We start from the raw sequence: 20830 nt of genomic DNA, 5'->3' as shown, positions 1-20830 counted from the left end.
ACCTTCCGGCCAGTTGGTGATGATTTCCAAAATCCCAGGGCGATTAGGATTTCCTATCCGGGTTCGCTGCGTGATCAGAGCGATCCACTTACTCCATGTGGCATCAGCGGCTTGATGGGTAGAAGGAGCTTTTCCTTTGAACATCCAGCCCAACACTGGTAGTCGGGGTGCCAGGATGAGCTGTGCCTCAGTGCCAATCACTTCTGAGGCAGCTCGAACTCCTTCATAAGCTGCCAGGATCTCTTTCTCAGTTGGGGTATAGCTGGCCTCAGATCCTTTGTATCCCCGACTCCAGAATCCCAGTGGTCGTCCTCAAGTCTCCCCAGGTACTTTCTGCCAGAGGCTCCAGGATGGGCCATTCTCCCCGGCTGCAGTGTAGAGCACATTCTTTACATCCTGTCCTGTTCTGACTGGCCCAAGGGCTACTGCATGGGTAATCTCCTGTTTAATCTGCTCAAAGGCTTGTTGTTGTTCAGGGCCCCACTGGAAATCATTTTTCTTCCGTGTCACAAGGTAGAGAGGCCTTAAAATCTGACTGTACTCAGGGATATGCATCCTCCAAAAGCCCACGGCACCTAGGAAAGCCTGAGTTTCCTTCTTGCTGGTCGGTGGGGACATAGCTGCTATTTTGTTGATCACCTCTGTTGGAATCTGGCAACGCCCGTCTTGCCACTTCACTCCTAGGAACTGAATTTCCTGAGCAGGTCCCTTGACCTTACTCCGTTTAATGGCAAAACCAGCTCTTAGGAGAATCTGGATTATCTTCTTTCCTTTCTCAAAAACCTCCCCTGCTGTGTTCCCCCATACAATGATGTCATCGATGTACTGTAGATGTTCTGGAGCCTCACCCTTTTCCAATGCAGTCTGGATCAGTCCATGGCTAATGGTGGGACTGTGTTTCCACCCCTGGGGCAGTCGATTCCAGGTGTACTGCACCCCCTTCCAGGTGAAAGCGAACTGCGGCCTGCACTCTGTTGCCAATGGAATGGAGAAAAAGGCATTGGCAATGTCGATGGTGGCATACCACTTGGCTGCCTTGGACTCCAGCTCATACTGAAGCTCCAGCATGGCCGGCACAGCGGCACTCAGGGGGGGTGTGACCTCATTGAGGCCACGGTAATCCACCGTCAGCCTCCACTCTCCACTGGACTTTCGTACTGGCCATGTGGGGCTATTAAAGGGTGAGTGAGTCTTGCTGACCACCCCTTGGCTCTCCAGCTCACGAATCATCTTGTGTATGGGGGTCACAGAGTCTCGGTCAGTGCGGTATTGCCGACGGTGCACTGTGGCTGTGGCCAGCGGTACCAATTGTTCTTAAACTTTCAGCAGTCCCACAGCAGAAGGGTCCTCTGAGAGGCCAGGCAAGATGCTCGGCTGTCTGATTTCCTCTGTCTCCACAGCAGCTATGCCAAAGGCCCAGCGCAGTCCCTTTGGGTCTTTGAAATATCCATTCCTCAGGTAGTCTATGCCAAGGATACATGGGGCTTCTGGACCAGTCACAATGGGGTGTCTATGCCATTCCTTCCCAGTCAAGCTGACTTCAGCTTCCAGTACAGTCAGCTGTTGGGATCCCCCTGTCACCCCAGAAATAGAGATGGATTCTGCCCCGATGTATCCTGATGGCATCAACTTGCATTGTGCACCAGTGTCCACTACAGCTTTGTATTTCTATGGGTCTGATGAGCCAGGCCACCGAATCCACACAGTCCAATAGACCCGATTGTCCCTCTCCTCTACCTGGCTAGAGGCAGGGCCCCCCTAGTTCTGGTCATGGTATTCACTGCGCTTTCCCTGTGAATATGACCGGGAGGCTCCTTCAAGAGGATCGGGCATAACATCATCATTCCTATACTGTCTGGAGTCTTGCCCATGAGAGACCAGAGCAGCCTTCAACCTTGAAGAATTCCCTGTGTTAGTTGTGCCTCTTTGCAATTCACGTACCCGAGCTGCTAAGGAAGAGGTGGGTTTTCCATCCCACTTCCTCATATCTTCTCCATGCTCATGGAGGTAAAACCACAGATTGCCGCGTGGAGTGTACCCTTTCTCCTTAGCTGGAAGACGCCTGCTTCTGATGGCGGAGACTCTCGTTTGTTCTGGAGAGATATGGAAGAGTCCTTCCTTAATCTTCTCTTCCAGTTCAGCCAGTTTTGTTTCCACAGCTGAGACGTGGGCTCGTAATGGAGCAGTGACAGTGTCTTCATAAATCCTGAGTTTGCTGACCAGTGCGCCCACCTTGTCTTCTCCCTCTCTCCACTGCAATGTTGCAAGGTAGCGAGAATACATTTCTGGCCCAAGTCGTGCAAATTTTAACCACATCTGGGATGTGCACTGGACACCATCTGGACTTTTAGGGAATCTCTCATCCTCTGAAAAGATTATCTCTAGTACGGGTAATTCCCTTAAGCACCGGATACCTTGTTCCATCGTGTTCCACTGTTCTTGCTGTACGTGGAGGTCCTCCTTACAAAGATATCTCTCTCTCACGCTTGACAACAGTCGCCCCCAGAGGCTGAGAGTTTCCTGTCTCTTTCCAATGCCCTGATCAATGACAACATCTTGAGAAAGGGATCCCAGCTGCCTTGCCTCACTCCCATCTAGAATTGTATCATTGGCTGCAGCATCCCAGATTCGAAGTAGCCAGGTCAAGATGGACTCATTTGCCTGTCGTGTGAACTCTCTCTGGAGCTCACGCAGCTCTCCCAGGGATAGGGACTGGGTGATTATTTCTGGCTCCATTTCTTCTGCTTGAGGTGAAGGTCCTGACTCGTCCTCGTCATGCACTATACAAACTGATTTGGTCTTTGATTTTCTTTTCTGGACAGGGGCAACTGTTATCGGTTTCTGTTGTCCTCTCTGGCTCAGTCATGGTCTGGGCGGGCATGGTGCTGGTTGATGTATCTCCCTTCCTCTCTGGCTCAGTCATGGTCTGGGCGGGCATGGTGCTGGTTGATGTATCTCCCTTCCTCTCTGGCTCAGTCATGGTCTGGGCGGGCATGGTGCTGGTTGATGTATCTCTTTTCCTCTCTGGCTCAGTCATGGTTTAGGTGGACATGGTGTCTGTGGATTTGCGCCTTTTCTCCTCCTGATGATGCTGTACCACACCAAGCAGTGTGCGGTAGGCAGTGGCCAGGGCCCAGCAGGTTGCTGTGAGCTGCACATCTCTGGGACTACCAGAGCATCTTCCTTTCACATAGTTTAGCATTTTGGCAGGGTCCTGCAGTTGTTCCGGGGTGAATTTCCAGATCATTTGAGGAGAGAAGGTCTCCAAATACTGGTCCATATCTTCCCACTTCCCGTGTCACTCAACATCATCCGCTCCCAGGGCAGGCCTCCAGCAAGTCTCCTTAGAAAGCCCAGTTCTGACCCTAAACATGGTGTATGCAGTACAGAGGAGACAAAGCAACACTAACAGCACTAACAGTAAGATTATGCTGTCCCTAACATCAAAAGGAAGCTCAATATTTTCAATGATTGTTGTAGCAGAGGTCAAAAGGTGGAAGTAACCATCTCCACCTGTTTTCCCCACAGTCTGGGTGCTATTTTTAATGAGACCCCAGAGGTAACAACCCAAACCAGGACAGGCACACCACACTGAATATACATTCACAATGAAATTCATTGCTTCTAATGTTATGACAACATAAACATAGTATATTAATAAAGCAATTTTGATCCTACTCCCTGGTATTAAAGAGAGCATCAAAAGAGGCACATGGTTCCCCATGTGTCGAAATATGAACAGGCCCAGATACACCATCCACATGAATACATCAAGCAACATGGTAGTCAGGGAGTTTGTGTATCCAAATACACAAAATGAAATTGTAATTCTGACTTCTCTCTCGTGGCCCCACGTTGGGCGCCAAAAGATGTGCTGGTTTAAAGGCGAACCAGCAGGGGAAATGAACTCACCACGAGAGAGATTATAAGTCAGAGCTAAAATTTAATAATAATATTACAAGAACAACACTGACACACAAGGGAAATTGCTTTCAACTCACAAAACCCCAGCAGTATAACCCAGTGTCCTGGGGAACAAACCCAAGGTGGTTTGTTTGCCCTTGTGCTGAGACCCCTGTGGCTCCCCCAAGTCCAGAGCAAAAGGAAATGAAAAACCTGTTGGTGCAGGCGAGGGCTGTGGTCTGAGCGAGAGCAGGGATCTCCTCCTGTCGAGGTCCTGCTGTTCCTCTGGATCCGACGAGAAGTTCCCGAGGTCTTCTTACCCACCATTTATGTACCCTCAGGGAGGACCCAGTCCCTCCCCCTGGGCGGGGACTCACACAATGGGTGATTAACTCTGGGAGCCAGGGGGTATTGAGCTGTTGATGGCCCATTAGCAGCTCCGCCCCCCTCAGGCTGGGTGTGAAGGTGATAATGACTCCCTGGGCAGCTGCTGCTAATGGCCCATTGTCCTTGGGGAATGAATAGAGGGGGTAGAATACACAGCTTTGATCACCCTCACGCAGGGTTAGCTGGTCCCTCCTGCTGAACTAGGACAATACATGAAACTGGTTCAGACTAATCCATCAGCTTCAGTACAGCAATCATTATAAGATCGCTTACTTCTTTGAAAGAACAATTTGCATCATATCCAGAATTAGGAGCCAGTATAATTTAATTATAGAAAGTAGGGCATGACAGTACCTTGACAGGTCACTTAACCCATGCTCCAGGTCCTGGATATTTCCTAAATTATGCTTTAAAAAATGCTTCTCTAAACTGTTTAATCATACCTCAGGGTATGATTAAACAGCCCCCCAAGGAAAATGAGGTTATTGCAGTTATTGTTGTTCGGTTGTTTTTGATGTAACTATTCCTTACAATTCAACACATCATCTCATGGTAGCTATAGATGAGACAGGAGAACAGTTGATTTCTTTCTCTCTCTAGCAACTCCTTCCATATTTGAAGGCTGTCAAAGCTGTTCCTTCAGTTTCCTTTTCTCTAAAGCAATTATCTATCTTACAGAAATAGCTAAAATGAGCAGAATCCACTGTGACTGAAAATGGTTTGTTTAAAAACCATCAGTTCTCCATTGGTAGAAGGTTAGTTTCTGGGTTTTTTAAAAGAAAGATAGTGTCAGTTGCTCAAGAGATTGTTCTAGCATTGATAGACAGACTGCCTAAGGATGAACCCACCATGAACTTTCTTTGACAGGTAAGACTGCTGAGAAAGGCAGAGAGAGAACATAGGACACACACAGGTATATCAGATACCTCCAAACACTTATGTAGCAATCTGAAACAATGGTCAGGATTGGTAGAGGAAATCTTTTTGCTGCTGGAAAGAAAGAACATATATTGCTGATATTCTTCAAACTTTCCCACCTGTAATATTGAACAGACCACAGACATCTAGCAGGTGGCAGCAGAATTGTTTCCCAAAAGAAGAATGGAGCATGCATGTGTGTGATGTTTGCTATAAGCTTGTGCTCTGGGAGTGGTGATGTCACTAGATGAGAATGGGGAAAGCAAGGTTGCTCCTTTGAGCTTTGGACCATATAATAGTGATAAGCCCATAGAACAACTCTCATGAAGAATTGATGTGTCAGGTCAGCTGATGACATGGTGGACTCATAGCATCAGGTTTATGGTGGGTCTTGATGACATAAAGTGTCTTTGTCACCCTAAATGGTTGTATGATTCTATGATACAGACCTACAACTAAATCCCTCCCAGTATTTGAGACCAGAATAGACTGAAGTGTGTGCAGAAAGCACACAACACCTGTGTTAAACCAGGTCTCACAACGTGAACACAGGAGCTGTTTCTTGCACATGTCCATGTGACCACATTCAGACTGGATTTAGAGGTGTTAGTTCTGTCTTCCAGATCCTCAAAAGATCTTCCTGTGTATGGACTTGAAAGAATACATGTACTGCCATCACAGAATAATAGAATAAATGAGTTCAGAAAGGACTTCTGGAGGTCATATAGTCAAATCTGCTTCCTCAAAGCAGGATCACCTGAAGCAAATTGCTTAGGGTCTTGTCTAGTCAGATTTTGAATATTTCCCCAGACAAAGACTTTACAGCATCTCTAGGCAACCTGTTATAGTGCTCATTGACTCCTACAGTAAAAATGGTATTTTTATGTTTAGGTGGAACTTACTGGGTTTCAGTTCATGCCCATTGACTCTTATCCTGTCCCTGGGCACTGCTGAGAAGAGTTTGCCTATGTCTTCTTTATTAACCACAGCGATATATTTATACATAATTGTCAGATTACAATCCTCCACACTCCCCCATATTTTCTCCTCTCCAGCCTGAATAGTCACAGATCTCTCAGCTTTTCCTCATTTGGCAGCCCTTCATAGGCCTTCTATGGACTCACTGCAGTATGTCCATGTGTCTCCTGTACCAGGTAGTCCAGCACAGGGCATGGCACTCCAGATGTGTTTCAGTAGGACTGAACAGAGACAAAAGATTGCCTTCCTCAACCCAACAAGAATGTTCTGCTTTAGGCAGCACAGTAGGCTGATGGCCTTCACACTGCTCATTTATGGCCAATTTGTGTCCACTCAGTTCCCCAGGGCCTTCTCTGAAGAGCTTCTTTCCAGCTGGTCAGCTGCCAGTCTGTAGTTGTGCAGAAGATTATTACCTTCTAGGTACAGAATGTTGCATTCCCTCTCTTCTGAACAGAGCAGGGGAAGGGTCTGAAGCACAAGTCTTATGAGGAGTGGCTGAGGGAGCTGTGGGTGCTTAACTTAGAGAAAAAGAAGGCTTAGGGAAGATTTTATCACTCTCTACAACTACTTGTAAGGAGGTTGTCAGAAGGTGGGACTTTTTCTCTTCTCCCAGGTAGTAAGTGACAGGACAAGAGGAAATGAACTCAGGTTCTGCAGGGGGAAGTTTACCTTGGATAATAGGAAAAAATTCTTTACTGAAAGGGTGGGTAGTCAGACATTGGAACAGGCTGCCCAGGGAAGTGGTGGAGTCACCATCTGGAATTGTCAAAAAGGCATGTGGATATGGGGGTCATGGTTTAGTGGTGGAAACAGTGGTGCTGGGTTAATAGCCGGAATGATAATCTCAGAGGCCTTTCCCAACCTTAACAATACAATGATTCTATGATTCCATGATGTTCCTGTCAGCCTATTTCCCCAGCCTACCAAAGCCACTCTGAATGGCAGTGTAGTCATCCAGTGTGACAGTCACTCCTCCCAGTTTTGTGTTGTCTACACATAAGAATATTGAGTTTGCTTGGAGTTAGTGGGTCCCACAAGGTAGTCTTAAAACCACTAAAGTGATTTAAGGAGTCCCTTTGCTTGTGGAATATTGAAATTCTCCCTTGCTACCTTGCTGTACTTTTCAGTTCCTAGATTGCTTTGAAAAATGGGCTTTAGGCCAGATGACCATCCTGGGATTAATTTCAGTGATCACCTATCCTTCCATGGTTTGGAGACCATAGGTTTAATACAAAGTCTGTGAGAAAATTTGGGGGATTTCTCTGTGTGTATATGTGTTTATGATTTGGATTTTTAATTATTTCCTTATTTTGTAGCATGCTCGAGCATTTTCTTTTTTCTTGTCTGAGATTCCTTGAATTGTCATTATATTGTAAAGGCCACTAAGCTTTGACTAAACACCTTGCAAGTCCTCTTAAAATCTGCAGCTGCTGAATCTATACTGCTGGTAGCCTGAATATGACAGTTTGATTTCCAGATTATAGTTTAAGTTTTTAATTATAGTAATTAGAAAAAAAATCCCTTAATGGTGTGTGTCTTTGCCATTTTTAAATTACATCCATAAACCATCTTTAGATAAGCACAAACTTTAGGAACAAAGTAAATATTATTTTGACTTGCAAATGCAATTACTGAACCTGAAAGTAAGTTACAAAAATGGAATAAAGCATGCAATTTCACAACATTCCTTTTGCTGAGTGTTTGCATCAACATAATACAAATATATGTAAATCTATGAATTGGTTTGAACCTTTGGAAATTTAAATATGGGACATTATTTGATTTTTTAAGCTATATTAGTTGCTTTGATATTAAAAAAAATCGACCATGTTAAGTTAAATTACAGAAGCTTTCTGTTGCAGAAGAAAACCAGAAGTGACCTCAAATACTCTTCCTTCTTGTATATAATCAGAAAGGTTCTTAAATAAATGTACTTGGATAGACCATTTGTAAACTCAGTAAGGAAGTTAACATGTTCTGGTGTCATGGAAAGCAATCTGGCCAGCAAAAGTTCTGTTTACTGCTCAAAGAGGAAAAGAGCAGCTACCTTAGAAATCTTTGTACCAAATTTAAAGGTCACAGGCCATTGAACAACGTAAACTTATACCCATATTTATGCATGTGAGAGTTTTTCTTGAGTTTAAAAAAACTGGCATAACGTTAAGATGCATTCTTTTACACTCCTTCTCCAAAGTCACATTACCTCTGAGACTTCTGTCCTTAAATCTTTTACAGTTTATTTTGATTGTTGATGAGATTTGAAGTAACTGAATGCTTACGTTAGATATTCTACTATGAAGTAATAGCAAAAAAGAATGGCTGTCATCAGAAAATGTGCATAACTAACCCTTTAGAATAACTAGATAAATGTAAATTTTTACAGGAAAGAAAGTAATAAGTCATTGGAAAAATAATTTCCAAGCAAGAAGAGTTATTAAGATTACAAGATTATTATTATTATCATTTTGTACTATCACATTGAAAATGAGAACACTCCATGTGTACTTCTGTCATTTCTTACAGCCTCTCAGGTGACTAATGGAACATAGCAGACAAAAGCAATAACATTAGCACAAATGAAATACACGTAATAAATTCTTCTCTTCCTATTATTGTCAACAAGCTGCTATTACTCTCAGGACTGGGGAGAACATGAGAACTGTCATAGCATCAGTCAGAGTGGCATTTGGCTACATTTTGGAAATGTCAACAAATTTTTACAGTAATGTCCTTGGGCAAGATCCATATGACTCAAATTCTGCCTAAGTCTCAAAGAAGAATTTTCACTGACTACTCTCAAGGAATTTCAGATCTTGAAAGAGTCTCTATAAATCTCTCCAACCATTTTAGGGAATACTGCTCCCTTAGTGCTTCAAGAATAAGTTACTAAGACCACTAAGATCATCAAGTCCAACCTATAACTCAGCACAGCAAAGTCCACCCTAAACCACGTTCCTAAGTGCTGCATCTACCTGTCTTTTAAATCCTTCCACAGATGGTGACTCAAACACTTCCCTGGGCAGCCTGTTCCACTGCTTCACAGCCCTTTTGATGAAGAAATTTTTCCTATTATCTAATGTAAACCACTCCTGAGAAACCTTAAAGCCATTTCCTCTTGTCTTGTCACTTGTTACCTGGGAGAAGAGGTGACCCCCACCTGGCTACAACCTCCTTTCAGGGAGCTGTAGAGGAATAAGGTTTCCCCTGAGTTCCTATTCTCCAGGTTAAATACCCTCAACTCCCTCTGTTACTCCACATCAGACTTGTGCTGCAGACCCTTCTCCAGCTCTGTTGCCCTGGACATGCTCCAGCCTCTCAATGCCTTTCTTGTAATGAAGATCTCAAAACTGAACACCGGATTCACCAGTGTGGTCTCACCAGTGCTGAGTACAGGGGGATAGTCACTGCCCTGGTCCTGCTGGTTACACTATTTCTGATACAGACCAGGATGGCATTGGCCTTCTTGGCCACCTGGGCATGCAGTGGCTCATATTCAGGTGGCTGTCAACCACCACTCCTAAGTTCTTTTCCACTTATATGGCATCTACTTTAACATCTCAGCACAGATGGATCTTAGAGTCACTGATGATAAGGTTGAAAAAGAAAGAATAGAATAGAATAGAATAGAATAGAATAGAATAGAATAGAATAGAATAGAATAGAATGTTTCCATTGGATGGGACCTATAACAACCATCTAGTCCTAATGTCTGGCCACTTTAAGGGCCATCAAAAGTTAAAGCATGTTATTAAGGATATTGTTTAAATGCCTCTTAAACACTTAGTGAAGAAATGCTTCCTAATGTCCATTCTGAGCCTCTCCTGGAGCAGCTTTGAACCACTCCCAAATGTCCTATCACTGGATATTAGGGAGAAGAGCTCAGCACCTCCCTTTCCTCTTCCCCTCCTCAGGAAGCTGTAGAGAGTGGTGAGATTACCCCTCAGCCTCCTCTTCTCCAGACTAGATGAAACTAGTCCTCAACTGCTCCTTATAGGACATACCTTTCAACTCTAAAGATAATTGTGTGGAACCAGGTCTTTTCATAAAGAATAAAGTTATATGCACACATTCCCACTGCATTAAATGTATTAATTTTTAACAAAAATTTTGTATGGCTGACAGAAGCCAATGCAATCTTCCTCTTTTGAGTCATTGTAGAAGACACATGATGGCACATTTTACAAAAATCGCAAAACTATTGGACATATTAGTCACATATTACAACAACTGAGAAAGGCAAATTTTCAAGTCAAATGAAGCTAAGAAACATAAAATGATGTGTGTGGATCAGCACAGGCCAGTGATAAATATAGTGACGAAATGGGCATGGTATTCATTGCCAATCCCTAACTGAAATCTGTCGTCAGTATCACTCCTTCCTCCAAGAGAGCATGCATATCTGCACATTAAGTTACACTCATACTGAGCACATGTGTCATGATTTCCATGTCAATTATAACCCTCTCTAGTATGCCTATGAAGATTATTAATACTAATAAGCATTAAAAAGACTTTCATATACAACAGAGAGTCATAGGATAAAAGAATGTGTGCAGTTATTTGTAGTTATTTGAATAACTGCTCTGAGATCTAAGTAATTCCTTACCTGAGATGCTTGCTCCAGAAATAAAAACCAAACAAAAAAAACCAAACAGAAAACATATTCTGCACAGTTTAATATCATTTAGTTCTTCTGTGCCTATTAATTTTCCTGGTTATTACAATTTCTTCTTTGCATACTGATGATAGTTATGGATAGTTATAAGTCTTCTGCTGTAGTAGACCGAAAGAAAAGAGCACAGAATAGATAGCTCCATCCCTGAGTATCTCTGAGGTACATGAAACTGGAGACTTTGAACAAAGAAGAAGTAATAAAATGCCTGGAGATCTGATCCCTCCAAAGAAACAACCTGATTTTCCTCATTAAGATTCTGACACTGTTGAATGCTTCCATTGATTTCAGTAAAGAAGGATTTCTGCAATTTATTTTTAAGGGAATGTACTATTAGAACAAAGGAAAGTAAAATATAGGAAAATACAAAACAGTAGAGTGATGATTAAATCAAAATAGAAAAATAAGACTGAGGTGAAAGAATTCAATAATTAAACTCACTCAAACAGTATTTCATTTATGCCAGAAGGTACTGTTCTCTAGATTAAAACTAAATGCATCATATAAAATTATAACACTAACATCATCCTATTTGGAAAAGTACAATTATTTGGTGGGGTTGTGTGAAAAAAGCACCTTGTGCTAGTTATCCTTTTTTTTTCTTTTTTCACTGATATGCTTCAGCTGCTTCTCAGACTGCAGCAATGGTTAATTAATGAACTCAGCAGCCTCCCTCTCTCCTCTAGGGCTAACTGTGTGAAGCCTTGCAGCAGAAGCTGGCAAATGAAATAGCAGCACTTCTTAAAATAGTTGCTAATAAATACAGCTTGTGTGATGAGATATTACACTGTCAGCCAATGGCTGCCTGACTTTGCAGTTTGCCCTGTGTACATTTTCTGATGTTTTTTGTTCTAGATTAGGCAGCACCACACTGGTATCTCTGCCAGCAGACCTAGGTGTCTGGAGAGATAAGCATGACAGAGCTCATTCCAAGAGATTCCTGGAGGAGCAGGATGTCCACTTTTGTGTTCCCTTTAAGAAGAAATGTGGATTCTGAGCAACAGTTTCTCTACAGACAGTCCTGAGAAGTCATCTTCTTGGTTCACCTAAAATCCTAATATCTACAGGATTCTGTTTATTACACTCACTGGGTTTTAAATCAGGGCCTTAAATCAAGCTGTTGGGAGTATGTAGCACTTGGGAAATGCCAAGTACTCAGGACTTTTTAAGCTTTAACCCTTTGATGAACCAGGTCTCTTTTATCCCTGGTTTGAATGAGTGAGGCTGCTAACAAAATGCTCAAGGTTCACTGCAGCACTAAACCAGTGATTTGCATTCATCTCACTTCTTGGGCCAGATAGAAACTCTACAGTCCTTTCTGCACTGGAGATAGGTACAAGCTGCACTGCACCAGGAACAAAGCAAGTGAAACAGTTTGAAGGAAGGATGAGATGAACAAAAAAATGTTCAGCAATCACAAAGCAAGGTCCTTGTGCACCTCATTTGCAAACACATGACTACTACTAGAGTTTAATCCAGAAGGCTATATTGAATGCCACCATGCTCTTATACATCATTACACAATATGCAAGGAGGCTTTAATGTCTCAGACTGAATATAGCTGGTGTGATGAATGGGAGGACAGATAGCTAGAATGGAACTATGAAAGACAGGGAGTATGTATAAACTTCATTTTTCACTATGATTTAGAGAATCACTGTCATGTTTCTTCCACCTATGTGTTTGAGCTTTTCAGCACTTGAAAAGGAGGTCCAAGATTCATTATGTCAGAGACTGGGGACCAGACAGTACAATATGCTTGTTTGGACATGTGCTCAATAACATTGTATGAAGCACTCAAATGTTCAGCAAGGACAGCTCCAGAGATGAATTCCATGGTCAGTTGGTTACAAAGTCAGAATTTTTTTCTTGTCTTTCCCATGCTGAATCTTAACATTTATCTTCCTAGAAGAACAGTTGCACTAGGAATGGGGGAAGGTTTACTTTGGAAACTCTCTGGTGAGGTAAGAGAGACAGATTTCAGTCCTTCCTGGGGAAAAGAGGATGTAAACCTTGGTCTGCCACATCTCAGGAATGTCTTCATCACCACATTTGTTACACAGAGGAAGAGCACAATAACCTTCTCTGCTGACTGACATCAGGCAGGTGCTATGTGTGTAGTACAACTGCAAAATGTGTTCCAAGCAAAACAGAGTTTGCTTTCTGGGGAGTCTGCCTGGTAACTTTGAGTCATTGAAGCACTTCATGGAATGCACAGAAAGAGAAGTGCAGCTAAATGCAAGAAGACTACGCTTAGGGAAATGTGATCATATATTCATAGTCTCAGAATGGCTGGAAGAGCCCTCAAGGATCATCTGGCCCTGCCTTTCTTAACAAAAGCACAGTCTAAACAAGATGGCCCGTCCCCCTGTCCAGTTGAAGGAATCCAGCAATTCCCTGGGGACATTATTCTCATTGTGAAAATCTTTCATCTTGTGTCCACTCAGAATCTCCCCAGTATTTACTTGTACCCATACCCTCCATCTTTTCCATGTGACTCCTTGTAAAAAGGGAGTCTGATCTTCCTTGTTGCCATCTTTTAAATACCGGAGCATGGTGAGAATGTCTCCCATAAGTCTTCTTTTCTGAAAGTTGAACAAGCCCAGTTCTCTCAGCCTTTTCCCATATGTAAGGCTTCCCCCTCCTTTGCCCATCTTTGTGGCCCCTCTTCAGAATCTCTTCAACTAGTCCACATCTTTTTTTGTATAATAGGGACCAAAATTGAAGACACTGTTTTAGGTGTGGTCTGGTAAATGCTGAGTACAGTGAGATAATGACTTCTCAGTCTCTGCTAGGGATTCCCTGGTCAATGCAGCCTGACATCCTGTGGGCTTTCTCTGCCCCAGCTGCACACAGCTCAATCTTATTGAGCTTGTTGTCCTCCAGTACCCCCAGGTTCCTTTCCACAGAGCTGCTCTCCAGCCAGGCAGACTCCAGCCTGTGCTGCAGTCCTGGATTATGTTTTCCAAGGTGCAAGACCTTCCACTTCTCCTTGTTGAACTTCATAAAATTCTTGTTAGTTCACTCTTCCAGACAATCCAGGTCTTCCTGTTCTCCCTTCCAAAGTGTTGTCTTCCCTACTCAGTTTATGACCATGGACAAACTTTGCAAAGGCACACTTGATCCCATCTTCCTGATCACTTATGAAAATATTAAGCAGTGTTGGGCCCAATATCAGTCCCTGAGGACCCACTTGTGACAAGTTGGCACTTTGAAAAGCAGCCATTTGCCACCACCCACCAGGTGCCACCTTCCAGTCTGTTCCCCACCCACTGCACTGAGCACTTCTCTGGACCATAACACATCGTGGTAGCGTGGTGTTACCAAGGGACCTGCAGGGATGGAGTGTCAGACAGGAGCTGAGTAAGGATTTTCAGGTTTGGAGTTTCCATCAACCCAAGTATTAATTTGAAAGCATAATTCCTTTCTGTTTAATAAATTTCACCTTTCACATGGAACACTCTAGTTTATCTCATGCCTAGTCAGATACGCTGGAAATAAGGAAAATGTAAAGAGGAGTCCTACTTAGTACCTTCTCTGCCCTCTGAAAAGAAATTAACTCCTTGAACAGTTCTAGTTTTGCCTTCTCTTTCCTGTTGCAATGGCATCACTGAAATTGTTGAGAAGTGCAATAAGATGCTGCACTGTAGATGTTTGTACCCTTCAGTGTTCTGTATAGACTAATAAGGATCATTCAAACATGATCTGTTGCTAATTGTCAGCTCTAAGTGATCAATTAGCACTGGTGTATGATTACTTTGCATTAGATGTTGCTGTTTTGGTGTCTCTGCCTCTTTCTAGGCCATGAGAAACAAGAAGCAAGCAATAAACAAAACCTTAAAAGCAACTCAGAAGTGTTCTGACAGCAGAAAAAAAATGTCACATCAAATCTAGTAAAGTGACTTTCACTGAGAACAAGTACACTAGTTGTTGTAGGCTGAAACTCACTGATAAAAGCAGGTTTCATTCATAGTTTTACCTGAGTTCCTACATTTTGGAGACAATTATCAAATTGTAAATATACTTAGTGCATTTGCCCTACTTAGCACAACAATGATGTAGCTGCTTCAGAGAAAAGTGTATTCAATTCTAATCAACTTATGCTGTGACCCACAGATACCAGTCAGGTGATATTATAGGATATAAAAGTAAAACAGTTTGTAATCCAGTGTAAAATCACACAGTCAGGTTGCCCATGACAGATTATGGCAGAAAAATGAATAGTAAATAATGCTACAAAAGCAACCATGAGAATAAAGTGGAATGTTTTGATTCTAATTCTAAAATGGTAGCTAACTTTGAAATGTCCTTACAATTTTCAGATTTAATAGATTTCCACAAGCATTTGGCAGAAATTTGGAAGAGATGAGTGTGTTTTGTATATACTCAAATACTGATATATACGATCAGATTTCGGAAAACATGTAACTGAAATACACATGCAAAAGCTGTCAGTTGTCATTGTGTAATTATACAGATTTATCTCTGTAGGACTCCTTGAGACTTCATGAATTCATGAATTCTGCTTTTTCCTCTAGTACTAACTCTGAGAGAGGGTTTGGGGAAAAAATAAGCAAGAAAAATCTCCATATTAATTCACAGAACTGCCTAGGCTTGGAAAGACAGATGCTAACAGAGGGAAAAGAATGAGTTTATCTAGTTTTAGTATTACCCACTTCAAGGTTATTTCTAAATGTGTCTTTAAAGTTTTATTATTTACTGACTCTGATAGAATTTGCTCATGTGCGTGAAGAGTGCAAAGGCAGAGGATTAAAATCCAGAGTTTGTATGTGGCTTACATAATATCAAGTCTGTCAAAATTCACATCTATATTATCATCTGCCTATGTTGCATAACACAAAGAAGCTCTGAGTTGTTTGTTCTTCCCCATATGCCTGAAACACATATATGGTCTCAGAAATTTTGGATTTTATCCATTATTACCAAGGAAAAAGTAAGAATTAATGCAATACAAATAACACACTCATTTTGGGGAATGTCAGAGGCAAACATTGCCCCCAGGATGGTATCTGGCCAGGCACACAAATCACTGCACTGCACTTGTTTACCAGTAAGATCTTACATTTGTCATTTGCTTCCTGACACAATCTTGAGTAAAGTCAGTACCAGCACTGCTTTTACCTAAGTCGTGATATCAGTTCCTTTTACATGGTCCCTCCGCCAGCTGAGCAACAGCACATTCCTCAGCATTTCAGGGTCAGTTGGGTTTAAATGTGGTTGTATCTCCCCAGAAGCACTTAGCACTTGGCAGAATTGAAATTAATGAGTCTACATTTGTTTTGTTGGTTTTGTTACTTTAAGAAAATCTAATTTCAAGTCAGTCCTTCACCTTTACCTAGGATGCTGGTTCAAATTTATTTTGAGATGCAAGGAAAGAAAAATCAGGTGCTCTCTTAAATGCTACTGCAAGAAAAAAAGGTGAACAGTGAGCATTATTTGCATTCATGATAATGCATGCTTTGTTAACTATGAAATAGCAGAACCAGGCAGCAGTACTGCATGCTTGTGTTCAGCATTACTAATGGTTCGAGGAGCTTGTGACCATACTTATAATGAAAACTAATATTAATTAAGTGGTTAATGGAAAACAGATCAAAGTACTCAGTTTCCCGCTTGTGTAAACTGCTGCAACTTTATGAGTTTAGATGGACTTACAGCTGACTTATACCTGCGTGACTGAGAAAAGGATTGGAACCATTTCACTCATGAATGTTGTTGGGTAGAGTACTAAACTGACTCCAGGGTAGAAAATTCTTTCTGTCTAGAATTGAATGCAGTATTTTCCCTCCATGGAATCTTGATCTCATAAAAATCAGTGGAAAACCCACTATCTGTACCACTATCAAAGTTTTACCCTCTGCTTTTTCCTTCATTGTATATTTTAATTCCTGGGTTTGGTCCAGTGTAAGCATCTGTCTGCATCCTGAGGCATAGCAAGATGCTCACACATATTGCTACATAATCAAATAGTTCATTTAGTCTTGTAAGGCTTCTTCGCATGAAAGATGGGAAAATAAGCCCTGTTACAAGACACCTGCAGGGAGGAGAAATCTGTGTTCATCCAAAAATTTCCTACATAACCTTGATGACATAGTCATTTAAATTCTTTGTGTTCATCTGTAAAGTAGGAGTTATATGTTCTTCATCAGCCGTTAAAGCCTTCATTCACCAACACTTGAAAGGGCTCGGCAATTCTCCGGAAAAACTAAAGAAAATGGTGCAACACTACGAAGTGCCAAAGCAGGGCTGCGCCTCCCCTCGGGCACCAAGTGCGGCTTCCCGGAGCTCCCGGGACGAGACCTGAACAGCCCCGCGAAGCGAGTGGGGAGGTGCAAGGGGCGGGTTGGGGGTCGAGGACACGGTCCGTCCCTCTGGGGCCGCTGGAGGGAGCCCCCGGGCCGCGGCGCCGCGGCTTCAGCACCGCGCGGAGGGACAGCGCCCGGCGGCCGCTCCGCGCCCCACGCATCCACCGGACTGCAGGGAGCGGGGCCCCGACCTGCGGGAGAGAACCGCGGCGCGGGGAAGGATACGGCCTCTCTCGTAGTGGGTGGGAGGAAAGGGCCGAAGCGGCGCGTAATTGAGCGACGTTAAGTGGTCCCCGGGCAGGCGGGAGCCGGTGTAAATAAGCACCAACGTGTGACGAGCTGCGCGGATCCTGTTAAGGGGATTTATATATGTAGTTCATGAAGGCAATCATCTGGCTGGTAATCTCTCATTGTGCACCGCTCAAAGACAGTTCATTCACACAACTGTCTGCAAAATGAAGATATTAGTATCTCTCCTGGGAAACGTCTGTGGGAAATATGTGTGTGCATGTGTGTGGACCAGCTAAACAGCTGTGATACTGGTGCGTAATGAGATAGCAGCGCATTACTCATAGCTCCAGGAGAAGACATGGAAGTAAATTAATAAATCAGCATAACTCACACAGCTATTGACCCAACACTATTAGCACCAGCAGTGCATGGGAGTAGGACACAGCGCGCGGCTGCAGTTCATTCATCAGCATGTTACCAAGAGCTGGGGAATGAGTCTACACAGCCCAATTATCTTACGTCCACAAGGCTCAGCCAGGGTAGCTTTTCCTGAAACAGGGTGAGCCCAGTTACTAGGAAGTAAGGTCAGACAGCCCAGAGCTAACAAGTGCATAGAGTTAAGGGGATGGGCATGGTGGGCAGGGGTTTCAAGAGGGCCAGGGTCTAATGAATATAGATGTGTCTTAAGAATTTTAATCATCAAAACTTCCAGGTTCAAGATCAGTCACTTCTCAGCTGCACATCCCAGCACTCACGTAAACAACATCCCACCAAAATCACATTCCTCTGTACCCTCCCTCCTTTTGGGATTATCTGCGAGTACCTCCACTCCCTTCTCCCCGGAGCCAAGTGGAGATGATAATCTGCTGTGAAATATTGGTAGCACAGAGCTGTGGCAGTCTGGGAAGGGAGGGGAAAAGGGAAAAGCAAGAATCCCCAGTATTAAATTGTCCTGGTTAGCCAGTGTTTTCTTACATTGAAGGGATATGGGGAGTTTGGGGCATTCTCACTTTTCCATAGAAGAAGCCATTGGAGTGTTGTCAGGTTAGACCTTGTTTTAACTCTGCAGACCCTATCTTGCCCACAGCCTCTCAGTTGTTTGCACCACACACCACTGCACCATGCAACCAGTACTCTGTCCTAGGCATCACTTGTAAGGATGCAGCACAACATTTGCCCTGTGACTACCAGCAAAAAAGTCTTTTTAGTGTCCTTCAAAGACAGCCTAGGATCTCACATCAAAGACGCCATGGGAGCTTTGCCCTGGTTTCACTAAGGTTTCACTGGTTTCTCCTTGTAAAGGAGCTTTTCTCCCATTTTCCCATAGCTCAGATCAATCTGCCCTTCACATGTAAGAGTACCAACTCTCCCAGCAGATTCAGAGTTAAAAGTCATGAGCAAGGAAAATGGGAGTAGTAGGAAAGTTTAGCCAAGACAGAGTCATCTCAAGCCCCAAACCACTTCTGGAAGTCAGAGAGGAGAATGAGAAATGACACACCCTTCCCACTTGCCCCAGGAGCTTCTCTCTCCAAAGTTACTTCAAGGGACAGAAATGTAGTGAGTGTACAGGGAGAGGGGACAGAGTGGTTTGGAAGTGGCCCTACTCCCAGCTTGATGAGACACTGGGATGGGAAATGGATGACAGATGAGGGGGAGACAAGAAGCTTTCATTTTGCCTATGATCTCCCCTCCACGTAATGAACTTCTGAGCACCTGATAGTAAGAGAGAGGAACTTTTGGGACACCCTGCACCTTCTCTCACTCAGGGTGATGGAGAAAGAGGACAGTTCCCACCCTCTCCTCACCACAGTACCTGGTTGAGGGAAGTCACAGCGAACCTGGGGATTACCAGCTGCATGACGAGCTGCAGGACAGAGGTGATCAGCCCAGCCAGGATGGCCCAGGTGAGTGGCAGCGGGAGCATGCTGTAGGTTGCAAAAAGTGTGAAAAGCACATAGCCAATGCCGTCCCCAAGAAGGCCACAGCCCAGGCCTGCCGCCAGGATCTGTGTGGCCATGGCCACCCAAGTAACAACACCACTGTATTGCAGGTAGGTGTACGAGGTCGTGTCCTTCCTGACCACCACTAAGGCACAGATCACCACCTCGATGCCTGTGAAGAAGCCCAAGAGGATGCCCTTAATAGGGTCCATGGGAGCAGAAGCCAGGGTCAAGTGGAGAAACAGTAGGGTCAGCTTGGTCAGCACATCCAGGATGTTCATGACCACTTCAGATTTGCGCCGCTGGCCCAAGAAGTAGCGCTGGTAAAGGCGCTCCAAGTCCCGGGACTTGAAGGAGTTGTGGAGAGTGGGGAAGATCACGCCACGATATGTATAGCCCCAGTTGAGGAAGAAGTCAGAGTTGCTGGGGGCACAGTCCAGGGGCAGAAAGCCCAGGTCCCCACTGCTGCTCATGCGCTCCGGGAAGACTTTGGTGCCTCCGTTGTTGTGGCGCTCACTGCTCAAACTCCGTCCGGCCGACTGCCGCCGGAGGTGGTGGTGGTGGTGGTGCGGCGGGTGGGGGTGGTGGTTGGGGCAGCAGGTCTCCTCGGAGCTGAAGCCCTTGCCCCCTCCACTGCTGCTGCCGCCGCTGCTGCTGCTGTGCTCCTGGATGAAGCGCTGCTCGGTGATGTGGCGCACGGCCGTCTGCCACAGCAGGCGCTGGGGTCTGCCGCTGCCGGGGGGAGTCCTGTTGATGGTGTAAAGTTCATCGCTGTCGCTCAGGCACCGCACCTCCGAGAGCTCCATGGTGGTGACTGGCGGGGGGCAGAGCACCTGCGCGCGGGGCGGGGAAGGGGGGGGCGGGGGGGGCGAGGGGCACACACCGTCTTTGGGGAGGGGAGCAGGGGGAGGGATGCAACCGCGGGAGAGGAGGGAGGGGATGACGGAGGGCGGGTGGCGGCGGCGGGGTGGCGGTGCGGAGATCACATTTATAGGCAGGTCTCTGGGTCTGGCGGCGCGGCTGGCGGCGGGGCTTGTTGGCCGCCGGGGTCTGGGGGGCGGCTGCGCTGGCTCAGCGCAGGCGGCCCGAGCCCCGCGCCCGCTCCGGCTTCCGCGGCGCCTCGAGAAGCCTCATCCTGCGGAGCCCGGCGGCGGAGCAGCTCCAGAGCCCCGGTGGGCTGCGTGTGAGCCCTCCTCGGGGCGGTGCGCAGGGAGGGAGCAGAGCCGCAGGTCCGGAGAGGAGGAGGAGGGAGGAGCGGAGCATCTACGGGCGCAGTCCCACTGCCCGGTGGGCCACCCTTGGCCCCATCCAGAGCCTGGAGGCACGGAGGGGTGTGGGCAGCCGCCTTACAGAGCCGTTCACTGAGGGCAGCTCCTCTCTCCGGGGATCCCGGGGCTCCACTCCGAGGTCTGGTTCCCGGGAGCTGTTCTAATTCCCGCGGCTGCGGTCAGCGGCAGCTCTGCGAGCTCGGGCAG

At 45.1% G+C, this 20830-nt stretch overlaps 1 protein-coding gene across 1 annotated transcript in view; it reads right to left on the bottom strand.

The window, feature by feature from the left end:
- Positions 1–20188, bottom strand: part of ADCY8 (adenylate cyclase 8) — a 143450-nt gene extending 123262 nt beyond the window's left edge. The window contains exon 1 of the mRNA XM_071553831.1: positions 19229–20188. Within this exon, the coding sequence (XP_071409932.1) occupies positions 19229–20161 (933 nt within the window). The 5' untranslated portion in view covers positions 20162–20188. The remainder of the gene's footprint in view (positions 1–19228) is intronic.
- Positions 20189–20830: the final 642 nt, after the last annotated feature.

Source organism: Pithys albifrons, chromosome 4, assembly GCF_047495875.1.
Source record: "Pithys albifrons albifrons isolate INPA30051 chromosome 4, PitAlb_v1, whole genome shotgun sequence".
Lineage (NCBI taxonomy): Eukaryota > Metazoa > Chordata > Aves > Passeriformes > Thamnophilidae > Pithys > Pithys albifrons.
The sequence above is the reverse complement of the archived record's forward strand: the minus strand, read 5'-3'. Positions and strand labels throughout refer to the sequence as shown.